At 42.2% G+C, this 23,301-nt stretch overlaps 1 protein-coding gene across 2 annotated transcripts in view; it reads right to left on the bottom strand.

Moving 5' to 3' along the window:
- Window positions 1-19,158, bottom strand: part of ARHGAP19 (Rho GTPase activating protein 19) — a 29,537-nt gene extending 10,379 nt beyond the window's left edge. The window contains exons 1-6 of one of the 2 annotated variants that reach the window (XM_060241833.1): window positions 19,030-19,158; window positions 6,959-7,224; window positions 2,882-2,962; window positions 2,447-2,656; window positions 1,924-2,150; window positions 1,658-1,744 (exon numbers count right to left, since the gene is read on the bottom strand). In XM_060241833.1, coding sequence (XP_060097816.1) covers window positions 1,658-1,744; window positions 1,924-2,150; window positions 2,447-2,656; window positions 2,882-2,962; window positions 6,959-7,224; window positions 19,030-19,070 — 912 coding nt within the window. In that variant the 5' untranslated portion in view covers window positions 19,071-19,158. Of the gene's footprint in view, window positions 1-1,657; window positions 1,745-1,923; window positions 2,151-2,446; window positions 2,657-2,881; window positions 2,963-6,958; window positions 7,225-9,335; window positions 9,440-19,029 lie in introns of those variants that run through there. The other variant, XM_060241834.1, reaches the window with a different exon arrangement.
- Window positions 19,159-23,301: the final 4,143 nt, after the last annotated feature.

Genomic DNA, 23,301 nt, shown 5'->3' on the forward strand with positions numbered 1-23,301 from the left:
CTTGGGCCAGTCACACTCTCTCAGCCTAAACTACCTCACAAGGTTGTTGTGATGATAAAAGGGAGGAGAGAAGAATGGTGTAACTCACTTTGAGTCCCCAGTGGGGAGAAAGGTGGGGAAGAATCATAAAGCTGGAAGGGACCTCCAGGGTCATCTAGTCCAACCCCCTGAACAATGCAGGAAACTCACAAACACCTCCCCCTAAATTCACAGGATCTTCATTGCTGTCAGATGGCAATCCAGCCTCTGTTTAAAAACCTCCAAGGAAGGAGAGTCCACCACCTCCTGAGGAAGCCTGTTCCACTGAGGAACCACTCTAACCGTCAGGAAGTTCTTCCTAATGTTGAGCTGGAAACTCTTTTGATTTAATTTCAACCCATTGGTTCTGGTCCTACCTTCTGGGGCCACAGAAAACAATTCTGCACCATCCTCTAGATGACAGCTCTTCAAGTACTTGAAGATGGTGATCATATCACCTCTCAGCCGTCTCCTCTCCAGGCTAAACATGTCCAGCTCCTTCAACCTTTCTTCATAGGACTTGGTCTCCAGATCCCTTACCATCTTTGTTGCCCTCCTCTGGTCCCGTTCCAGCTTGTCTATATCCTTCTTAAAATGTGGTGCCCAAAACTGAACACAATACTCCAGGTGAGGTCTTACCAGAGCAGAGTAAAGCGATACCATCACTTCACTTGATCTGGACACTATACTTCTGTTGATACAGCCCAAAATTGCATTTGCCTTTTTAGCCACCACATCACACTGTTGACTCATGGTCAGCATATGGTCCACTAAGACCCCTAGATCCTTTTTGCACATACTACTGCTAAGACAAGTCTCCCCCATCCTATAACCATGCATTGGATTTTTCCTACCTAAATGCAGAACTTTACATTTCTCCCTGTTAAAATTCATTTTATTGGTTTTAGCCCAGTTTTCCAGCCTGTCAAGGCCATCCTGTATCCTGTTTCTGTCTTCTACTGTATTTGCAACCCTTCCCAATTTAGTATCATCTGCAAATTTAATAAACATTCCCTCTACTCCTTAATCCAAATCATTTATAAAGATGTACAAATGAAGTAAATAAACATAAGCCAAAGTCTGGCCCTAAAATGATCACCGAGGCTCAAGATAAGGAATGGACAGCCAGTTCCGAGGATGTATCTGCTGATAATTAAAAACACAAGGAACATAATTCCTGGGAATTCCTTTTACATGCTCCAGTCCCCAAAAGAGACTGGTGAGGGCCAAGAAGAAAAGGGCATCCTCAGAAGCTCAGTGGGTATCACAGCAACTGATCAAGCACAGAGGGATTTTCATAGCCCATTGGAGGTTGTTAATCCACAGCAGAAACACTTAAGTGTGTAGATACCCTCATCAAAGTAGAACATCACCCTCTGACACCCACATGTGTAAGAGATCTCATTATTAAAAGATAACTCCTTAGAGATATCAAATGCCAGGCACAGTCTGCCCAGTAGGGGGAGCAGGTACATTACACTCAGTGACCCTAGTAAAACAACAGAAAGAGAAGAGTCATGATGGGTATTTCCGGATGGCAAATAAGGCTCAACAAATAACAGTATGTCCCCCCCCCCCCTCATGTCTCCAAGTCTGACCAAGAGCTGGAGATCAACCATTTCCCTCCAGGAACACTTACTTTGAAGATTTTCTGTGAATGCTTAATCATGAAAGCTATCCCATCGTTCAGCTTGGCAATGTTCTCCTGCAGGTCACTGGCAGTCACCTAGCAAGAGCAGAAAGCACCAAGGCAAAATAAGTAAGTCACAATTGATAGAGATAGGACACAGCAGCCAACTGCAGAGGGGATAGTCAGGCAGCAGAATAAAAGTTCAGGCTAGGAAGGACAGACAGAGAACAGCCACTTCTATCGATAGAAACTGCCAAACATCTAAGGGCACCTACATTTCGAGGCCACAGAATGTGAGGTGCAAACATAAGAGCCAGGTTGTGAGCTGACATTTTGTTCTTGTCCTGTTTCTTTGCAGTCTGGTAAAGGAGATCCAGGAGCAGCTTTAGTAAGTTACGATTCGGGAGTGGTAGGATTAGGAAGAGCAGCTGCAGTGCTTCAATCTGACGCTGTTTATCTGGTATGCTGGTCTTGTTGCCCTGGTCATCAAACTGCATCAGGTCTACAATCCAAGAGTTAAGAGATCTGTAGCTTACAGTAAAGCCAGGGGTGAAGGGGGGAAACATCAAACAGATTCTAGGAACCAAGTTCAACAAAATATCCCTTTCCAAATTCTGCCCATTTTCATCTTTCCCAGCACTAAAGTCTATCTTAAAGCTTGAGGCTTCATTCTGAGACAACCATGTCCATACAGTATACGTTTTATCCTATTTCTGGTTTACCATTGAACAAACAAATCCCAAGTTACAGCATTGCAAGAAAATTCCCCTTCTCACCTTCTCCCAAGCTCTGGCTCACCTGAAATCTTGAGGTGTGCACGGAAATGCTTATGGGTTAGTAGGGGCTCTGGTAATTCCCCAAGGAATGTTTTCAGCACAGTGGCAACATCATTGGAGTGAAACTCCCCAGAATCCAAATCAATCTCTGTCCCACTGTTCAAGGCTTCTCTCAGGATCTGCTGCCTGGTGCTGTTTCCTGGCACTCGGAACAAGCCTTCCACCCGCAGATCTGCATAGTGAAGGGGAAAAAATATGATGGAAGGGTACCAAAAGTATGAGACATACAATGTGAGGGAGCAACATTTCATTCAAGCATTATTCCTTTTCTTTCTGCAATATTGTTGGTTCCCTTCAGCAGAGAGAGTGCTCACTCAAGATTGTCTGAAGGATTGTAGGAAGGACTGCTCCTGTTTAGAAGACTAGGGGTGGGATGTGTAAGTCAAACTCTACTTACTCTTATGCAGATACTCAATCAGTTGAGATATTTGAGCAATGCCTTCTTCAGTCAAAGGAGCTCCAAACACCAAGCCTTTCTCTAGAAAAGAAAGCAGAATATATGAGCACATCAACTGATGCTCCTGCTGGGAGGACCAGAATCATGCAAGGCCTTTCCCTACAGTGCTGAGAGGACCAAACTACAAGCCCTGGGTTAGTACACATCCCCCCCTCCCGTTTTATAATGCCCCATCCCATATATCCTTTATCAGCTCATTAGGCTTTAGATTTTAAAAATTTGCTGTACTCTCTAAAGAAAACTATGCTGTAAAGTAAACTTGACTTGCTTAGTCAACCTATCTCAAACTGGATGATCAGCCTTTCTGTCTTCTCTTCACCTTCTATTCATATGTATGCAGAAGTTCCGTTTAGAAGCTTTATTATTTATTATTATTATTATTCATTACATTTAATGAATCACCCTACCCTGGCTAGTGCCAGGCTCAGGGCAATGTACAACAGTAAAAAATACATATATATAAAATCAATTACAGTAAAAAATTACAAACTCCGATGGCATCTTTAAAGTGCTCTTAGTCAGTACATCACATCAGGGTGAGGGGAGCCCACCAAGAGAGGGTGGAGAGGAAAAGATGCCAGCACGGCAACAGTCGCTGTCCTTATGCGAAGGCTTGGCAGAACATCTCTGCCTTTATGTGCACAATCCAGCTCCAAACTACATTTCTGAGTTTCAGCAAAAGTGAATGGGGTTCTGTACATGTTTACTTCAGACTGACTCTCAATTCCCTGTCATCGGCCATTGCCAATAAAGTTATAACATCAGTATCATTACTCAGCTACAGAGATTTCAACTGATAGGGGGGCTTGTATTCCATCTTCTTCATCCATATTGTTTGGAGTGGCTGCAGAGTTTCTTTTCACAGCAGTTTCTATCAGGAGAAATCTGTCTGCTCCAGCTAAGGTTTTAACAGTTTGCTCACAGTCCAATTTTTGGAAACTGCTTAATCCAGAGAGATGCTTTGCTACATCATAGTATTAGAGTTGGCTTGGAAAGTTAGTACATACTTCCTGAACTCAACTCTTGGCCAGAAGAAATCCAACAGAAACATTTACCAAAACTAAAAAAGTTGTATTGGTATTTGCAAACTCCATGGAACATACAAGCAAGCTGCAATTGATGTTCTGCTAGTGTGTGTGTCAAGTACCACAGCATGTTTTTGTCCTGTTGATGGAAAGGTCTCCTTCATTAGCTGTTGCAGTATGAATCATTAAGAAGGTAATTGACAAGTCTTCTGGAGAAGTCAAGAGACATATGGAAATGTCAGAATCCATTTGAGATACAGCAATTATGGGAATAGCTGAGATACCTTCTTTAACACTAGTTCTGATCCTGAAAACAGAGTACTGAGTGAAACTATACAAGAGCTCTAGTTCTAACAGGGTTGTGTTCATAGTACCACCATTTCTTATGTAAGAGGTAGCAAATGGAGAAGGTGGCCAACCACCAGTTTGGCTACCTGTTAGGTTCCTGTTCTGGAGCATCCCAAGAAAACACTCTAGGTTGCCTTTCATATCAAGGCTTTCTCCTGGGAGAACTACAGCTGCCTTCTCTGTCAGTCATACAACTCTTGCTGAAACCCTGCTCCTCAGCTTTGCAGGCCTTTTCTATTTCCCACATAGCTTTGAGTGGCTATTCCACTTGTAGCAGCAGCATGTCACTTCTGGCCCAGCTGTATATACTACTAGCTGGGTCAATCATGCTAAACAGCTACCATCCAGCCCATCCCTCTTATTTTATTTTTAAAAAGTTACACCCAGGGCAAAGAGCTATATGTAGTGCCACTGCACAAAAATGATTTAATTTAGTATACCATGGTCTATGACAATAAAGTTTGTAGATGACTACAATATTTTATGTGCATTAGACACTCTAGAAGTTCTGGGATGCATACATAGATGAGTAATTGCCTGTAGCAATCAAGACTGATAATGGCTTTCAGCTACGATAAATGAAGTTTTAGTTTTACTTACTTTCTCTGTCACTATTAGTTCCCCTCATCTCACTGCAATCCAGATATTTTTACTACAACTACTTGAGATTGTTCACAGTCAGCTCCACTATCTTGCTGCAAGAATCTTTTGACAAAATCTGTCCGTTGCAAACTTGCCATAATCAAACATTACTTTTGATTATGCCAGTCTGATGTAGTGGTTAAGTGTGCAGACTCTTATCTGGGAGAACCAGGTTTGATTCTCCACTCCTCCACATGCACCCGCTTCACAATTCTCTCAGAGTTGTTGCTTCCAAGAGCAGGTTCTGTCAGAGCTTTCTCAACCACACCTACCTCACAGGGTGTGTGCTGTGGAGAGGGGAAGGAAAGGAGATTGTAAGCCACTCCGAGACTCCAAGTGATATAAATCCAATCTCTTCTTCTTTTACTTTGCTTAGGACCCTGGTTTTCCCCTCTATTCCAAGCTATGTCTTTTTTTCCATTCATGCCAGCTCCAGTAATAACAAACTAACAATGCCTCTTATTAGGAGTTAAAAACCACATATCTAGCTTGCTTTCTTACTGCATAAATATTGGTGCAAAACTGCCTGACAGCTTTGTTTGCTTCTACTAGACATGGAGGCTATATAGTTATTGCCCTTTTAAAATGAAATCAGAGCTGAGCTGCAAAATCATATGGCTGAGAGAACGTATATTTCAGTAGAACTCAAAGACCTGCCAATAGATCTCCCCCAACAAGTCTACTGTTAGTATCTAACTCATGCTGACCAAATAGCAATATAATCACTTCAATTTAACCAAGCCAATTTAAAAAGGGAACAGAAAAATATAGTAGATGGCATCCAACAGTCTAACATATTAACATAAAAAGAAACTTACTTACCAATATCAGAACATATTATGGACAAGATTTTACATAAACCAGCAGAATTGAAGAGGAAAATACTTGTTTTATTTTAAAATTATTTTTTTTTAAAAAAATCTTCCATCCTCTGGACTTACTCTGTCCGTAAGGTTCATTGGGAATAACCACAAAAAAACTGCATCAGTTTTAAAACCACGACCTTTGGATTGATATTTTTGTCAGCATTCAGATTAAGAGTGTTGCAACCTTAACTCAAGCAACCTTATAGTGCATTTCTTAAAAGTAGCACTACTGCCCCTGCCCCAGGGTCATACATTTCAATCAAGTTCGGAGGAAAAATCGTAAGAAAATCCAAAGGGAGAGTCTAGTTGTTTACCAAGTCAACAGAAGTCTTACCATTTATTTATTTTTATTTATTTATTTAATTCGATTTATATCCCGCCCTACCCCACCGAGGCGTGCTTGCCATTGACTTGCACTTCCATTTCCTTGTTCAGGATCTTTAAACAGCCATAGTACATTCCTCTCAGTAATAGCATAACATCATTAAATGCAGCAGAGAGGGGAGTATTACCTCTTCAGAATAGTCCAATGGATAGCTGACAGTATGAGCCCTGTAGTTAGCTCAAAGGAGTTAGCAAAGCTTGGCCAAGAGTTATACAGCAAGGCTAGATCAACCAAGAAATTAGCTGAGATTTTTTACAAGTTAGGGAGTTCAAAATGCATCCAAACTTGGAATACCAGGAAGCCCTATAAAAACACATAACGTGAGCAGAAACTACCTTTCTAGCACACACCTCCCATACCAAGACAGAAGACAAAGATTATGTTTATGGGACTATATTCTACACCACCACCCCCAGTATAGCCATAGGTCTGTCTGTAATAAGATTTCCTCCAATAAGTCTTTTCCTCTCCTATTGTACCCTTTAAAGATACTGGAGGGTAGATACAGTTCTTCATGTAGAACACCCAATTCAAAGAGACATCCCCATTTTATTACAGAACCTGATTGCTATCCTGGTCTTTTCTGCAGGGTATAGCGAACACACGTAATTTTCACCAGATCAAGAAAATGTCAGCTTCTCATGAATATTCCTGGATACGTCAGATTATATGGCATGGATAATAGGATCCAAAACCCAGACACCAAGGCCAAGAGAAAAATGTTAGCCAACACACCACAAGCCCCACCCACCTTTGCGTTTCAGAGACATCAAGGAACGGAAAAACCCAGAGGCTATGCCGGTCCCACCAGGAAGCTGTGGATCCTCCTCTCCCATCAACTGAGCCAGCTCTGCTCCAGGAAGGTCAATCAGCCGGGTGATGTTACTGACCACAAGCTCTGTGAACACCTCAGGTTTCTCATGCCGCAGCTTCTCAACAAAGAAGTCTGGATTGAAAATTATCGGTTGGTGGGGAAGGGAGGAGTCATTGCAGATAACAAAACTGCAAATGGCATCGCTAGGCAAGAGAAAGAAAGAAATTAATTTCTATGCAGGTAAATTGCCAAAGTATGGGTTATCTGTACCTGAAAGCATATTCATATAGACTACTGTAATGCCCTCTACATGGGGCTGCCCATGTCTCGAATCCGGAAGCTGCAGCTGGTGCAGAATGCTGCAGTCAGGCTGTTACTGGGTCTCTCTATTCGGGATCATGTGCAGCCAGGGCTGTGGAGACTGCACTGCCTGCCAATAGTATTCCAGATTCACTACAAGGTGCTGGTTATTACCTTTAAAGCCCTATATGGCCGAGGTCCTGTCTACCTTAGGGACCATCTCTCCCTGCATATTCCCCAGAGGGTACTGAGATCTGGATCACAAAATCTATTAGAAATCCCTGGGCTGAGGGAGGCGAGATTGAAGGCTACCAGAGAACGAGCCTTCTCTATTGCTGCCCCCCACTGGTGGAACCAACTCCCTGATGATGTTAAAGCCTTGCGGGATTCCGCAAGGCTTGTAAAACAACACTTTTTCGAATGGCCTTCAACTAAAGTACAGAGCTGCTTAACATCATGGTATGGAACTTAGCACCAAAACTGTTTTTAAAATCTGTTCAATATTTAAAGTGTAATTGTTAATTTTAATTGGTCTTACTGTAATTGTTTTTATTGCTTTATGGTTTTATTGTTTTATTGTGGATATTTAATGATGTTGTTAGCCGCTCTGAGCCTGCTTCAGCGGGGAGGGCAGGATATAAATGCGAAAAATAATTAAATAAATAAATAGCTAGCTAGCAGTCAAACCAGGTGGCACAAAAAAACCCTGTCTATTGCAATTTCTCCCAATCCTTCCTCCAAGGATCTTAGGATAGCATATATGGGTCTCCATTCCTCCAACAACTCTGTGAAATAGGTTAGACTGAAAGAGGGACTAGCTCAAGGTCATCCAAGGAACTCTGAGTCTCCTTGGTTCTTATCTGACACTCTATAACCTGCCAAGGCACTTCTTTAGGAGACCATGTTACTGTTTAAAAAACACAAGCACTGCAAGTGAGTGTCAGATTAAAACACTGCAGTATACAGTTTACTACCCTGGCTGTATTTATCAAAAGGAAGTTGTTTTCCCTTATTTTATATCTGTGGGATGATGAAAACATGTTGCTTCTAAGTTATACACCAAGCCTTATAGCTGGCCCAAACAGGATATTAGTAGCTTAAATAAAAATGGCTTTGTATAGGCTATAATTACTTGCAAGACACATCAGATTTACTTTTGCTTTTCTGGGGATGCAGTCTGAATATACAGACATATATTTAACATCTAAGAAGAGCAGTAATGCATACTTAACATATTAGGGAAACAGTGTTGCAACACAAAAAAAATAAAATATAATGATTATACATGAACACATCCAAAATACAGGGGTGGGGGAGAAATATGTCATGACAATGAAGCTCATAAGGACAGATTGAGACAAAGTGGGATATTACCATAGCAATTAATTGCATCTGCCCTCTAGTAGGCATTACTTGCCAGATGTAGAATGCAACAAGCACCTTCAAGCTGGCTCCGAGGACCAAAGCAGCATAGAGGGACCCACAGACAGACTGAAGCAGCAAAGTTGACAAGATTACTCCAGAAGCAATTTTCTCCAGACCTTCAAGGAGTAAACTGCCAAGTGTAGTTAGATTTTAACTGCTGCTTGGTAAGCTTTCCAACAGCTTGACATGCTTCACAAGCTGAGAACAAGATGGAGCAGTTCAACACAAGCAGCTGGAGGGGACTGCTGAATGACCTCATGCTTGCATTTATGCTGCCTTAACACATATGCCAGCCATGGATAGCTTTGCCACTGAATACACTTTGAAATCTATTTTTATTTAACTGGATTCAACGTGGCTTCCTAAAGAGAGCCAACGGAGTAGGTAATGTTTTCTCCTATACAACTCTTGTTTCTCCTGTCACCCCAGCCTTACCCAGACATAAAGAAAAACCTATGGAAGCCAGAACATAATTTAAGAACCAGTCAATGGGCAGGGGTCACCTGCTCATTGGAGGGTCCTTGGTTTCAAACTTTCAGCAGTCTGACAGCATTTACTATTGAAATAAATTAAAAGATAGATCTCTTACACAAGTGCTGAAATCTTCTGGAGAGGCATTGGGAAGCAGAGATACAGCAAGAAGAACTTGCTCCTTGTTTTCAGAAACAGATCTGCCTGCTCTGCCACAGCCTATGCAAATTCCATGCACGCTAAACAACACAAAGACCTATTTATTGGTCCTTTTGGCACAGAAACATCAACGTTCATACAGATCCAAAGCAGAACTCAGATTAAGTCACTTGTGTTACTTATTAGGGGACAAAGAACGTGGAGCTGGGAGGTTAGCCACATCACCCACAATGAACTAGAACACTGAACGAAAAGAACTTTCCCTTGCCATGTTCCTTGACAGACAGACACAAGGGTCTATAGCTCAGTGTACAGTAAATGCTTTTCATATTGATCATCCCAAATTCAGTCTCTTGCATCTCCAGTGAAAGGGTCTTGGAAGCAACTGCTGGGAAAGGCCCTGTTCTGTCTGAGACTCTGAAGAGACTCCAGTGACTCTGTGAGGCAGATTACTGGATCAGTCACCCAATGGTCTTTCAAGGTTAAGTGAGGACTTTAACCTGAGTGTCCCAAGTCCTATGCTTACACTCAACTAGCTCTATTATATGCTTTTTTAAAAATCTTCTGTCCCTTTCTTTATAATTCCTCAGATCTTTACAGTCAATTCACAATCTGTTTTTTTTCCTGAGAAAACGTCTCAGTACAACCCATATCCATCCTCTCTTTTCATTTCCAGAACTGTAATTCATGTTCACAGAAATTCTTATATGGACTATGAAATTTATCTGCAGCATTCCTCAATCAACCCGATCTCTGCTCAGAATCCTACCACTGTGGTTATTTATACTGTCTACCACATAGGTTTCATCCTTTCCTTACTTCTCTAACTGACTTACCTGCCACATCCAAAGCAAGATTTTTTTCTCCTCATATCTTATAACCTTAACTTTCAGGTTTGAATGCTGGCAGAACCCACATACTCCTACCTTTTTTTTCAACTGGCTTCACCATTCTTGCTTGTTAGTATCCTCTCCCATATAGCCTCTCTCCAATCCTATCTTGAACCTGTCTGAATAAATCTTTTCTTCACATCTTCCTTTCCTGATTTTAACCCTCTCCCTTTCAAAAAAAAAAAATCTGATGCCCAGGACTGATAGCACTCAACTCTCCATGCATTGCTGTAAGAAATAAGGCTGGGCTGGTAAGGGGCCCAGGCATGACACTCAAAGAACACTACATATGACCACCAGCACTTTTACACACCAGTTTTACACAGCACTTGTGTCTAGTCCAACTCCTATTTTATAACTAGAGACTTCACAGCTGAGGAAATCCTGAACCCTCTCTTCTGTGCTACACTTTACTGGGCTTTGTAATTTCAAAAGGTCACTTTATCAGCACTACTCCTTCGCACAAAACTATGCCTGCCTATTATTATTGCTAATGGAAATGGAAATGCAAGACAACACATGCAATTACAACACTTTCAGACAGTCTTGCAACAGAAAAAGCCCTGCACCTCATCCATATTAAAGGGGGTGGGGGGAGTAGACAGTTAACATCAGAAAAAAAGGACAGTTCTGGCTGTTCAGAATAGGGAACAATCTTGTTTGCTCAGCCATTGGGAGTCCCTCTCCATTTTTAATTGCCATTTATCTCCCAGTGTTGAACAAGGCAAATCAGGAAAACTACATTTAGTCACATAGTATGCCTAAATTTTGTTACTTAGATTTAAGAGAGATCCTTTCAGCAAGAGCATATTTTTGCACTTGAAGTTGGGGGAGAGGAGAGGTGATGAGGAAAGTAAGAAACCTTTATTTGTGAAAGGAATACAATCCCCCAGGACCTAATTCCAATGGCATATGTTAACAGAGTTTAAGGGAGGACCAGGAGGTCCTCTGTATCAAAAGGCAAAACCAGGAGATGATACTAAAAGAACTGTAGCAAGATTTTTCCAGTATTTTGAAGATACAATTCAGCCTGTGGGGAGGCTATCTACACCAAGAGTTTGATTTTTTCCTTGTGTGGTTTCAGTAATAAAAGGTGGGTCACAGGAAACTTGAAAATCACACCAGCTGTTTTTACTTTAGGAAAGTAAAAAAAAGGCAGATGTTCTCTTTGTCCTGGAGGGTTCAGTTTTGATTGATGAAATTGTGTGTGTGTGTGTGTGTCCGTGTATGCACCCTAGCAGCCCTGATCTGAACCAGGGTCCCCATAGTTGCAATTTTTCTTTTTGAAAGCTGGAAAAATCCAGTCATTGGTTTTCCATCATCTTCTTTGCAAATTATTATGCTGGTTTTTAAAAGGGAATAATGAGCCAGTTGGGCTAAAACCTGTTCTGGGTAAAATTGTAAAGTTGTTAGAGAGAAAATAGAGAAAGTTGTTATGAAGTATAAGAGGAGGGTGCCCTATACAGAAGAATCACCATCACTTCAGAAATAGGGTTGCCAACCACCTGCAGAAAAAAATCTAACTTTACCAGAGGCTTAATGCTGTGTTATTTACCTATATGCCATTTCCACACAGTAAAGCCTTTATTACTGAGAGCCAGTTTGGTGTAGTGGTGAAGTGTGCGGACTCTTATCTGGGAGAACCGGGTTTGATTCCCCACTCCTCCACTTGCAGCTGCTGGAATGGCCTTGGGTCAGCCATAGTTCTGGCAGAGGTTGTCCTTAAAAGGGCAGGTGCTGCGAGAGCCCTCTCCAGCCCCACCCACCCCACAGGGTGTCTGTTGTGGGGGAGGAAGGTAAAGGAGATTGTGAGCCTCTCTGAGACTCTTCAGAGTGGAGGGCGGGATATAAATCCAATATCATCTTCTTCTATTAAAATGGGCATATTTTCTCTAGGCCTGTTCTGTTTTGCAAAAGGAAACTTTAAACAGGGAACAGCAACAGAGGAAGCTCTGGACTCTGAGAACCGGCTGTGGGCCTTCAAGGACAGGGGTGTCAAACATGTGGCCTGGAGGCTGAATTAGGCCCCCAGAGGGCTCCTATCAGGCCCCTGAGCAACTGGCTGTCATCTGCTCCCATCTCCCTCTCTCTTGCTTCCTTCTGCACAACAGCTTGCTTTGCAAGGCTTGCTCAATTTGCACAGGAGCTACAGAGCAAAACCTCTATTTTCTCCATTGGCTGAGGCTCCTTCCTTGGGGTGGAAGGCAGAGCTTCTTTTTCCAGGCTTTCTCAATCCCACAGCAGAGCTACTGAGCCAGCCTCTCTTCCTTCTCTTGGCTGAGGCTCCTCCCCCTCCTGGTCCCCTGGGAAAGGAAGGAAAGAGCCAGCGCTTCCTTTGCCCAGTTCCCTGTATCCCATGGGAGAAATACAAAGAAAGCACCTTTAAGACTGAGTGCTAACGCTTTAAGCATATTTTAAGTTTTTTTTAAAAAAAAATTGTGTTTGCCTGTGTCCTTTATAAACTTTACATCTCTGCTACCTCATCTTAAATAGGTACACTATGGCCTGGCCCAACCCGACATGGCTCACATCAAATGAATTCAACACCCTGGCCCTCATAACAAATGAGTTTAACACCCTGTTCTAGGACATGTGGTTAACACAATACTGGAAAAGATAGGCCATTGTTCTGAATTAGCAAGGCTCTTATGAGGACCAGTTTAGGATTTAACATTTTAGTTTTGTTGGTTTCTGAAAACTGTAGGTCAGTGCCTGGAACTTAAAAAAATATTAACAAGCCTCGGTATGAGGTTTCACTTCAAGATCATTGATCCATCACAGCAAGTGCACTGGAATGTCTTTAATTATGAATGACAACGTTCAATAAATGTTAAAAGTCTCTTGTTTCTTGTTGATCACATGAATTTGGGAACTCAGTTACTGATAATCAAACTCGCCTTTCAGCAATTAGTCAATTATGTTGCTTGGAACTATAGGAGGAAGGTTCTATTATTCCAGCAAACAGAAAGTCATTGAAAATTTCTAAGAAAGAGGCTTCAGTATTATGGGGTGGAAGAACAGATAACAGGGATTTATAATATTCTTATTATTAAGAAAACAGACTGATTTACCGTATTTATTAATGGAAGTATTTATTTCATTGGAGCAAGGATGCCAAACTTATTTGCTATGAGGGCCGGATTTGACGCAAATGGGACTTTGTTGGGCTGTGCCATGCTTTTCATAAAATGTAATGCCAGGTAGCAGAGATATAAAGGATACTGATAAACACAAAGATTTTTTTTTTTACTTAGAATACAAACATGCTAAAAACTCTTGTGATATTTTGTTTAAAATGAAAAGATGGGTGAATAGTGGGATATGGCAATTAAAATAAAACATCAAGAAAAAGCACAAGGATCACAGCAGAAACTAAAAATATAAAATGCTATGAGTCTAGGAAACATGAAATGGTTGGGCATTGCAAGCTCCCGCCCCCCTCAGTTTATTCAGATTGACAGTGAGTCTCCAGTGTAATATCCCTCTCTATCTGTGGATTCCCAGATTAAAGTACTCACTAGCACCAGTTCTTAGGTCCATTCAGCAGAGACAAGCTGACTCAAAGCATCAACTTTTTATTTGCAAGGAGCTTCAACTGGCCGTAAATGCTGCAAAAGTGAAAGTTTTAGCCTCACTCCACTGAAATTGCAGCACAGGCAAAGTTACAAGGAAAACATGTAATGGATTTTCCATGAAGGTCTCTGGGCCCAGACAGACCAGTCTATCTGGGTGCAGAGACCGTAATGGAAAATCTGTTCTGCATTTTCTTTGCAGCTTTGCAAGTCCAACTGAATCTGGTAAAGACAAGGCAGAAGGAGCTAGGAATGTTGTTGTCAGCCTCAGAACTTCAAAGGATAAGGACAGGAGGGAGACCAGGGGAGAAAATTACTGTGGGTCTGATTGAAGCCCTTGGTTGGCCAGGTGTGGTCCACAGGCCAGGAGTTTGAGATAGAGGCTTTCAGTGCAACTGAAAATTGCAAAGGTTGCACTGTTAAATCAGAAAATCATTACACTGAGTGTGTGAGCAGAGACATTCAATTAAGTTTGGTTTACATCAGAAAACAACCCCTGCTTAAATGCCCCAGGAACCTTGTTTATCAAGGCTTGGCTCTAGCTGGGCAGGTTATCAAAACGCTTTTATAGTTTCTAATGCCCATGAATTAGGAAGTCATTGCACCCAGACACCATAGAGGCCCATGCCAAGGGGTTCTTTTTACTTTTTTACTTGAAGCACTGAAATCTTTTTTTAGGCATCAACTTTTTCCTTCCTTTGAGCTTCCTGCACTTGTGCAGGCTTTTGCAATTCCATGGCACACCAACAGCGGTAGGATCTTTCTGTTTACTGGTGGCTATGTGATTACTAGCTTTCTGGATATTGGCAAATCTTACCAGAGTCCAAGGAGCAGAAACAGGAAGGGAACAAAAATTAGCTCTGAAAGAGAGAGACAACAAACTCCTGGAGAGCTTCTCTTAGAGCCATTTCTGTCCCCCTAATTTCATTCTAATATGTAGCATAGCATTATAAACATTATCATATAAAAAAAAAGAAATACATTAGAATACAGTGGATGTATAACTTTATTTGTTGAAAATGAGTTTAGCATATGTAATGAGATAAAAAACCAACATCCCTGTTCAGTCCTGGAGAGGAGTTTGTTCCAAATGTTGTAATAATTTGTAATGTAGTAACTTCCCTTTCCGAACTGTTCTTGAAGTTCCTTTGCAATCAAACAGCTATTTTGAGGTCACCTGTTGAATGTCCTGGGGGGCTGAAGTGTTCTCCTGCAAGTTTCTCAGTTTTGTGATTCCTGCTGTCAGTTTTGTGTCCATTTATCTTTGGTGTAGGGCTGACTTGTTTTGTCCTATGTATAGAACTGAAGGGCATTGTTGGCACTTAATGGCATATACAGTGTTAGAAGCTGAGCAAGTGAATGAGCCTAAGATGGTGTAGTTGATGTTGTTAGGGCCAGTGATTGTGTTGTCTGGATGTATGAGGCAGCAAAGTTGGCATTCATCCTAGAGAAGTGTGTAACTGCTGTCCTCCTTGTGTTATGTTCTAAGCCACCTTGAGCTAGATCACTGAACATAAGAATCTTTCCTGACTGCTTATCCCCTAGTGGCTTTACAATCAATATAATGCAGCATGAGTAGCTAGTGAAACATACTTATCAGCATGGTATAGTGCAAGGGTAGCCAAACTTGCTTAACATAAGAGCCACAAAGATGTTTGAGAGCTGCAAGACATGAACATCAGATGTTTGAGAGCTGCAAGACAGGAAGGAAGGCAAATAGATGGGGGAGGTGGAAAGAAAGCAACTTTAAATGCATTCTCGAAGCTGCCAGATGGCTTGGAAAAGTGATTTAAAGAGAGAAATGCCTTCTCCAAGCTGGCCAACGGGATTTGAGAGTCACGCAATATGTGTAAAAGAGCCACATGTGGCTTCGGCTATAGCGGTTATACCCCTGATATAGTGGTTAGGTTGTCAGAGTACAACTGGGGAGTCCCAAGACAAAATCCCTGCTGAACCATATGGTTCACTGGATAACTTTGGGCCAGTCTTTCTTTCAGATTAAACTATTCAACATGTTCTTTGTGAGGATAAAATGAAGAAATGTCATTGTATGCTACCTTGAGCATCTTGGAGGGATGAAAGGTGGGATGAAAAAGTAATAAAATGTATTGGATTGCAATTCCCTTCAGTAGATCTATGCTGAGCCTTATTTTGGAATACTGTGTACTGTTCTGCTCATCCTATCTCAGAAAGGATATCATAAGGGAGAAAGGCAACAAAAACGATGAAGGTTTTTTTCAGTTTGGGATAAGGGGAAGATAAAGACAGAGTGTTAACTATTCATAGTAAAACATAAGAGCATAAGATTTTTTTAAATGTTACTTTAAAAAATAATTTCTTCCTAATTTCTCAGCCTTTAAAATACATCTTCCTAACCTTGATAAAGAGGAACATTTTGACTACATACAAGTGACAAGAGTCACAGACCAATACCAGGTGTTGTTTTTATTCAATCTGCCCCTACTTGGCAGCCTGTTTCCATATGTAGCCTTGGCCCACAGATCTGCACAGTTTTTTGTTTGCTTTGCTCTACTGTTTTCATCATACACAGATAGACCTTCTGTCACAGGCAAGGTTACATGAACTTTAGATGAGAAATTCTGATTAAAGTTCAAGATGAAGGTGCAGCAGTAGTATAGGTTTTGACACCAAACCAATCATAGCTGGCTTTATTCCTTTGTACAATTTTGAGAGGTTCCAAGTTCATGGTAGAAAGGATCATTTGTCTAATGCAGGTGTCCCCAGTGTGGCACTTATGAGCGCAACCCACTTCCCAGTGCCCACCTAATGTTTTTTAAAAGTGGGTGGGCCTACATATTACTTTTGATTAGCCACTAGAAATCTGATTGACTATGCAAACTAAAATATGGTTACAGCAGCAGCTGCCTTCACATTATCAAGGAGTTCCAAGTTTGTTTTATTCTCTTCTTTCCCAAATAACCACTCTTCTCCCTGCACTTGAGCTTCCTCTATGTACCTGCCTCCACCTCCTGCAGCAGCCACTCTGTAATTGTACCCACAGTTCAAAAAGACTGGGGACCCCGATCAGATGCAACAGCTATACGGGCACTTCCAGCAAAAGCAAGCTTGCCAAGAAATTTTCCCAGCAACAGGTTCAACTGAAGCAGAGATAAGCAAGCAGTATCCCTTAATCCCTGCCCACATAATTATCTAGATATACTATTTGCAAATGCAACAGCACCTTATCAATTTGGTGTAAAACAGTATTAGGTGATGTTTAAGACAGAAAGCTAAGAAGCACCCAAAATGAACAGATGGTGTTGTCATAATGGCTTGCTTGAATAGATGCATATTGGCTTTTGAAGTAGTACAACTGTGAATACAGGTTAAAGAATGACTTCTAACTACACCATCAGAAATACTAGATAAAGTGGTAAACGTTTCCATTGTCCAGAAGCCTTCTAGAAGACAAGAAAGGATTTTCCACATCTATACATGTTGCCAGAGTAATTGTCTAGTCCTAAACATAGGTACACTATAAGCAGTGGCGGACTGGGTCTAAAAATATTGATTGCCAGGAGAGAAAGAACTTCTATTATATTGCTCTAAGTCCATTGTAATGAATGGGTTCAGAAGGGTGTGTCTCTGTTTAGGATTGCACTGTTAATGTGGCAGTTTGGGACTCCCAGAAGATGTCACTGCAGCTCCAGAAAAGCATGGCAGAAAAGGAACTTAAAGCTCTTCACCAAATTTACCCAGCTAGCCCAAGACTGAATGAATGGTGGAGTAATTATCCCGACAAGTAGAAACACATAAGCACTGTGGTAATGCCACAACAAAGTCACGAGGACCAACTCATAAGATGGAGTAAGTGGCTATAACAGTGCTTTCTGACAGTTATATAACTGTTAATAACATAAATGAGACAGTAGTTCATTTCATTTTTTTAGTTGTGATTACTGAACTCACTAACCCTTTGAAGTGGAGAACCCTACTTTATATTGCACACTAGGGCATCTAGAACACACAGATATTTCTAGACTGACAGATACATCATTTCCTGCTACCAGATTTTCTTCCCTGCCTATTTCACGCACCCCCAGCCTATGATTTCTAAAGATTTCCATCATCAGGGCACTACAGAATGTTGCTTCATCTCCCAGACTTCCCCAATCCTAATGCTTTGTTGAATATGGATAGGGAACATCAAGCCTCTCATCACTCTACACATGTGCAGCAAATCTATGCTACAATAAGCCCAAAAGCCACTTCATAAGAACATGAGAAGCTATGTTGGATCAGGCCAATGGCCTGCAACACTCTGTGTCATACAGTGGCCAAAAACCCCAGGTTCCATCAGGAGGTCCATTAGTGGAGTCAGGGCACTAGAAGCCCTCCCATTGTTGCCCCCTCCAAGCACCAAGAATACAGAGCATCACTGCCCCAGACAAAGAGTTCCTCATCTTCTGCTTCTATGTCTTAACACAACCGTTCGTCTAAAATTCCTTCAAAGCCTCATCTACATTTTCCTGTGATACAGAAACTCTTCTCCAGCTCCCCCCTTGTGAATTTGCTCCTTGTCAACTGGTAGGGTGAGGACACACGTGCTCTACAGGCAACGTCCTTTATTTGAGCTATTTTAGGGATTCGAGGCAAGCAGCAAATATTCAAACAATCTCCGAATGCTCAAAGACTTGCAGGCCCAGGCCTGTCATAGTAAATGTAGTTGAGTAACACACACGTCATCATCACCGGACAACCAGCCGCAGCCAAAGCTCCGTGGTTGCTCTCAAGAATAATGGCACATTTCATAGTAATGAAATGATACCACCACGGTCCTCTTAGGCAAGGGAACATGAAGTTTATAAACCAGAGGGAGATTACCCTGGTGCAGCAAAGATAAAGAAGCATCTTGCGGCACTCTAAAAACTTGTTCTGACGTCTGCTTCCATGGTAAATTTCAAGCTTTGCTAAAACTCCCATCCCAAATCATCCATGCAGATAAACGCTTCCCCATAAATGCTTTCACCGCTGTTGTACGTCTAACGAACGCTTCCATTGTATGACACAAGCCTACAGCTGTGCTTAACTCACGTCCTCATCCCAGACCGCTTCTGCGTCTTAGAGCTTTACACAACACCCGTTCCTCTAAAATTCCTACAAGCTCCACTAACTTGCTGCCGATCCATCCTTTCGGCTTTCTCTCGAGGGAGCTTCCAACTGTGAATACCTGCAGGCTCTCCGATCTCCCTTCAAAACCGACTCCGCCATCTCATGCTTGCCGCTTTGCCGTTTTATTGGCCGTTCAATGCCAAAAGTCAATTGGTCGTTCCCAAAGGAGTCCCACCTACTACCGCCTCCATTTCATCCGGCCATTGGCCCGTTCGAATGCGGCAAACGCTCAACGCCCTCACGCGGGCTTTAGAAGAATAGACCAAAAAGTGGGCAACAAAGTAATACCATGCGCTAAACGATCTGGGGCGTTCTGGTGTGTGAGTTCCGTCTTGCGTGAACCTGAGAGTGAAAGGAAGGCGTAAGAGTTGATTATCCAGCTAGGTTAACTTACCTGCACGAATTGTTGGCCTTATAATATGGAATTACAGGTTGGAAGTTTTATCAAAAATTAATAAATCATCAATACCTTGAATAAACTTTGTTGGTCTTAAACTCAGATTTTGTTCATCAAAAACAAAACATCGGTTAATAAAAGGAGTGCTAAACTACCCACCCCTCCACGCATACACCATTAGATCTCTTAAGTTTTAGGTCTTAAACGAGGCAGGTAACTGTTTTCGTAGCACATGTATAAGTTTGCGAACTCCAGGCTGGGGAATCATGGCGATTTGGGGGTGAAACCGAGTGACGGCGGGGCTTGAGGTAGCTACGAACCGCAGCATGGTAAAACGCCCATAGAGTGTAGCCTCCAACACAGCCATTTCCTACGGGAAGAACTGATCTCTGTAATTTGATCAGTTGTGATTCCGGCACAAGAGGGGGAGGGGAAACGAAACAACCCCAGCCTAGAGTGCTTGCGGCTTTAACAGACATCGGATAGTCAGAATTCAGCTGGTAAAGCTTTGAGCAAGTTAAACAATAAAAAGTCATCACTAGCTAATTGCTGCAAATGAAATGACTGTTAAAATACATAGCTGAGGGATCTAGTCGAAAAGACAGCAGCTTTATCTAGGCACAGCAGTGATTGCCCTTATCCCACCCACCCAAAATTACACCTTGAGCATTCCAATGGTAAAATCCTTCTTCCAATTTATGGTTGCCAGCCTCAAGGTGGGAATACAAAGAGAGAGGTCACTCAGGAGTGTATATATACAAACAACTCAAAAAGGTTAGTGACCAAAATTACTATGAAATGTATTATTCAATTATACAATTATAATTCTGAAGGTAAAGACATACATCACTACATACAAAAACATTCAATTTCATCAAAGCTGATGTGGTACAGTTCAAAAATACATAAATCATATATTGTAGAGTCCCAATAGACAGGAAGTTGACTTGATGCTCCTGCTTCAAAAATTCTTCCCGCGAGGAATGCTCCACCAAGTATATTTGCATATCAAAAGGCTTCAGTGAACAACATCTCAACTCTTCTTCAAAAGTTCCACAATTGTCAAGAGTATTAAACAGGATTCTTAGTAATGTTTACCCTGAACACAAAGTCTCTAACACTGATTTCAAACCAGCATTCCCTCAAAATGGCTCAAGGTTTGAGATGTTGGATTTGTATCCCACCCTATACTCTGAATCTCAGAGCGGTCACAATCTCCTTTTATCTCCCCAATAGTCACCCTGTGAGGTAGGTGGGGCTAAGAGAGCTCTTGCAGCAGCTGCCCTTTCAAGGACAACTCCTATGAAAGCCATGGCTGACCCAAGGCCACTCCAGCAGGTGCAAGTGGAGGAGTGGGGAATCAAATCCGGTTCTCCCACTTAACCACTACACCAAATTGGAATTGGAGGAACCTCTGCAGGATAAAATGCCAAAGAATCTACCTTCGAAAGCAGCCATCATTTTCCCCAGGGGAGCTGATCTCGGTCGCCTGGAGACCAATTGTAATAGCAGATCACCAGGTGCTGCCTGGAGGTTGGCAAGCCTACCTGTGATGGACATTCTTGGCATCCCTTTAGTACATCCTGAATTCAAAGTGAATGCAGCTGTCAGATTCAGGCCATCCTTGTACTGTGTCTGTGCTTTAGATATGCTTGACTGTGAGCACAAAAGTGTGATCTTGAGTAACAAATCTACATGATGAGTTTGCATTAACACCACCCAGGGTTATGTATTTCCCTTTAACATGAAATAACTAGGAACTGGAGCCCTATTCAGAAGTTACAGTGGACACCCATATAATTCATGTACACCTTTTCTTTACATATCAATTCAGTAATTCTAATACTGTATATTCAACAGATGTACAACCAACCATGCTATTTAAATTTCACACTCCTAGTTTCATATGTAGAGTGAATGTGCATTGGCTCTTTCTTGGAAACAGTTGTAGGCACATATATCAGACTGTAGATGCAAAGCAAGCACACACATAGTGCTGATAAAAGCCCCTAATCTTCCCTTCGTTTTGTCGCCAGCAGCACAAACTGTTCATTATCGACATTCAAGGGTGCCTCATTCTGAACTTCAGTTTTCCTAAGCCTTCCCCACCTACAGCAAACAATAGTATGGCACTGCAACAGCATCTGCTACTGTGGAAGATCCCCATGGAAACCCATCTTCCTTAATCAATGTTACTTAGAAATTGCACGCAAGGCAAGGAATGAATCGCAGTCAAGCTGACCCCCTCAGCCTGCTGTTTATATAATTCAGGACTTGGTGTCTGTCAGCTAAAAGGAAGGAAGCAAGTCTCAGTTGTCACTGACTGCGGTACACATTACATGGCCCCGTTTATATCATCAGTTGCTCTACTGCAGAAATCTTACCACTGGCAGGTGTATCACCCCCACCAGTCACTGGTCATGAGAGTATGTGCAGCTTTTGTAGAAAGTATTATTCAGAAGATGGAAACTATGAACAGGCAGTAGCCCTTACACAATTTGTAGTATCCAGAGCAAGGGCTGGTCACAGTATGGGCTGAATCTAGGTCTCTAGGCATGTCTTGGAGGGCCAGATCAGTGAAGAACCTGAGAGCCTCATGTATTTATATCCTGCCCTCCCCTGACTGCCTCAGGACAGCTAACAACAAGCCTCAGGGCAGCTAACAACCCCAGAAACAAGCCGGGCTTAGGGCAGCTAACAACAAACTCCCTGTTCCCCCCCCCACACACTTTTAAGTAGTGCTCAAATAGCTCCATGCAGATGAATGGCCTGCGAACACTTAAGCATTTTCTATCTTCTCTGCTGTTTTCCTGACCTGAAACAGCCTGGCAGAACTTCTATTTGCTTAATTAGGGGAATACATAGGAACTGTGAGAGATAAGATAGTTTCAGAGATAGCTGTGGTGGTCTACAAGTAGCACAACTAAATTTAAGGCCAGTAACATCTTAATGACAAACAAGGTTTCAGCCCTGGATTGGTGTGGGGTGTGTGAGAGTCGTGGGCAGGTATCCCTTGCCTGTGGGGCTACGGTGCTTACCAAGTTGTCAAGGTGTAACTTTGGGAAGCCCTCATCAAAACTCTGGGGATGTCTGCCTTTCTGCCCTCCAGAACCTGCCTTTGGGGACTTGGGAGGCTACGAGTGTAGGAGGGGATGCTTGCCTTGTTTCATCTGACTGACTGGGAGGGTATGCCCAGGTGAAGTTTCCCTGTGTTTGGTGTCACTGGCTTGTTCCTGAGCCATTTCATAGACTCCTGTAACTGCAGCTATCTTTTCCAGAGAGCACTGGGGAGACTTTTTTTGGGGTCCATAACTGGGACCCCAGAAACATAATTCTGGCAACCAGAAACATAATCTGCCAACCTGGAGAGATTGTAGAGGAGCAGGTGGCAGGGTGAGGTTCTTTGTGCATTCGATGTGATCTGTGGGCATCTTCTTTGGAGGGCCATAACTCAGACCCCTCACCAAACTTGTTCCAAATATGATGCCTCTAGCTTGTACAGGGTCTGTACTATACAATCATGAACCTCCTGAGCCTGCGCCTGTCATTTCCTGACACCAGCACCACACAATCAAAACCTGCACTACTTACTACCTGGCACCGTGAGTATCTCCACACAGCTCTAACGTTTGGCTATTTTGTTCAAAATAACCCTTTGTTCAATTAGCAATCATGCCCTTGCTTTAAACTAGTTTCATTAGCCCTCAGTAACCTTCCCATATAGTCATATCTGAGTAGCAATAACACTATTGTATGGCCAATGGAACAACAAACATGGTGCTACAGCCAACTAGTGCTGTGGACAGCAACAGCCTGACATGAAGAGAATATGTTTTAGTGGGAAGTTCTTCCCTGAAACGTTCAGTGGCATGAACTGTCACCCTTTCTGAAACAAGAAACCTTTAAACCCAGATAGAGGGGGAAAGTAGCCAA

Source organism: Heteronotia binoei, chromosome 6 (assembly GCF_032191835.1).
Source record: "Heteronotia binoei isolate CCM8104 ecotype False Entrance Well chromosome 6, APGP_CSIRO_Hbin_v1, whole genome shotgun sequence".
Taxonomy (NCBI): domain Eukaryota; kingdom Metazoa; phylum Chordata; class Lepidosauria; order Squamata; family Gekkonidae; genus Heteronotia; species Heteronotia binoei.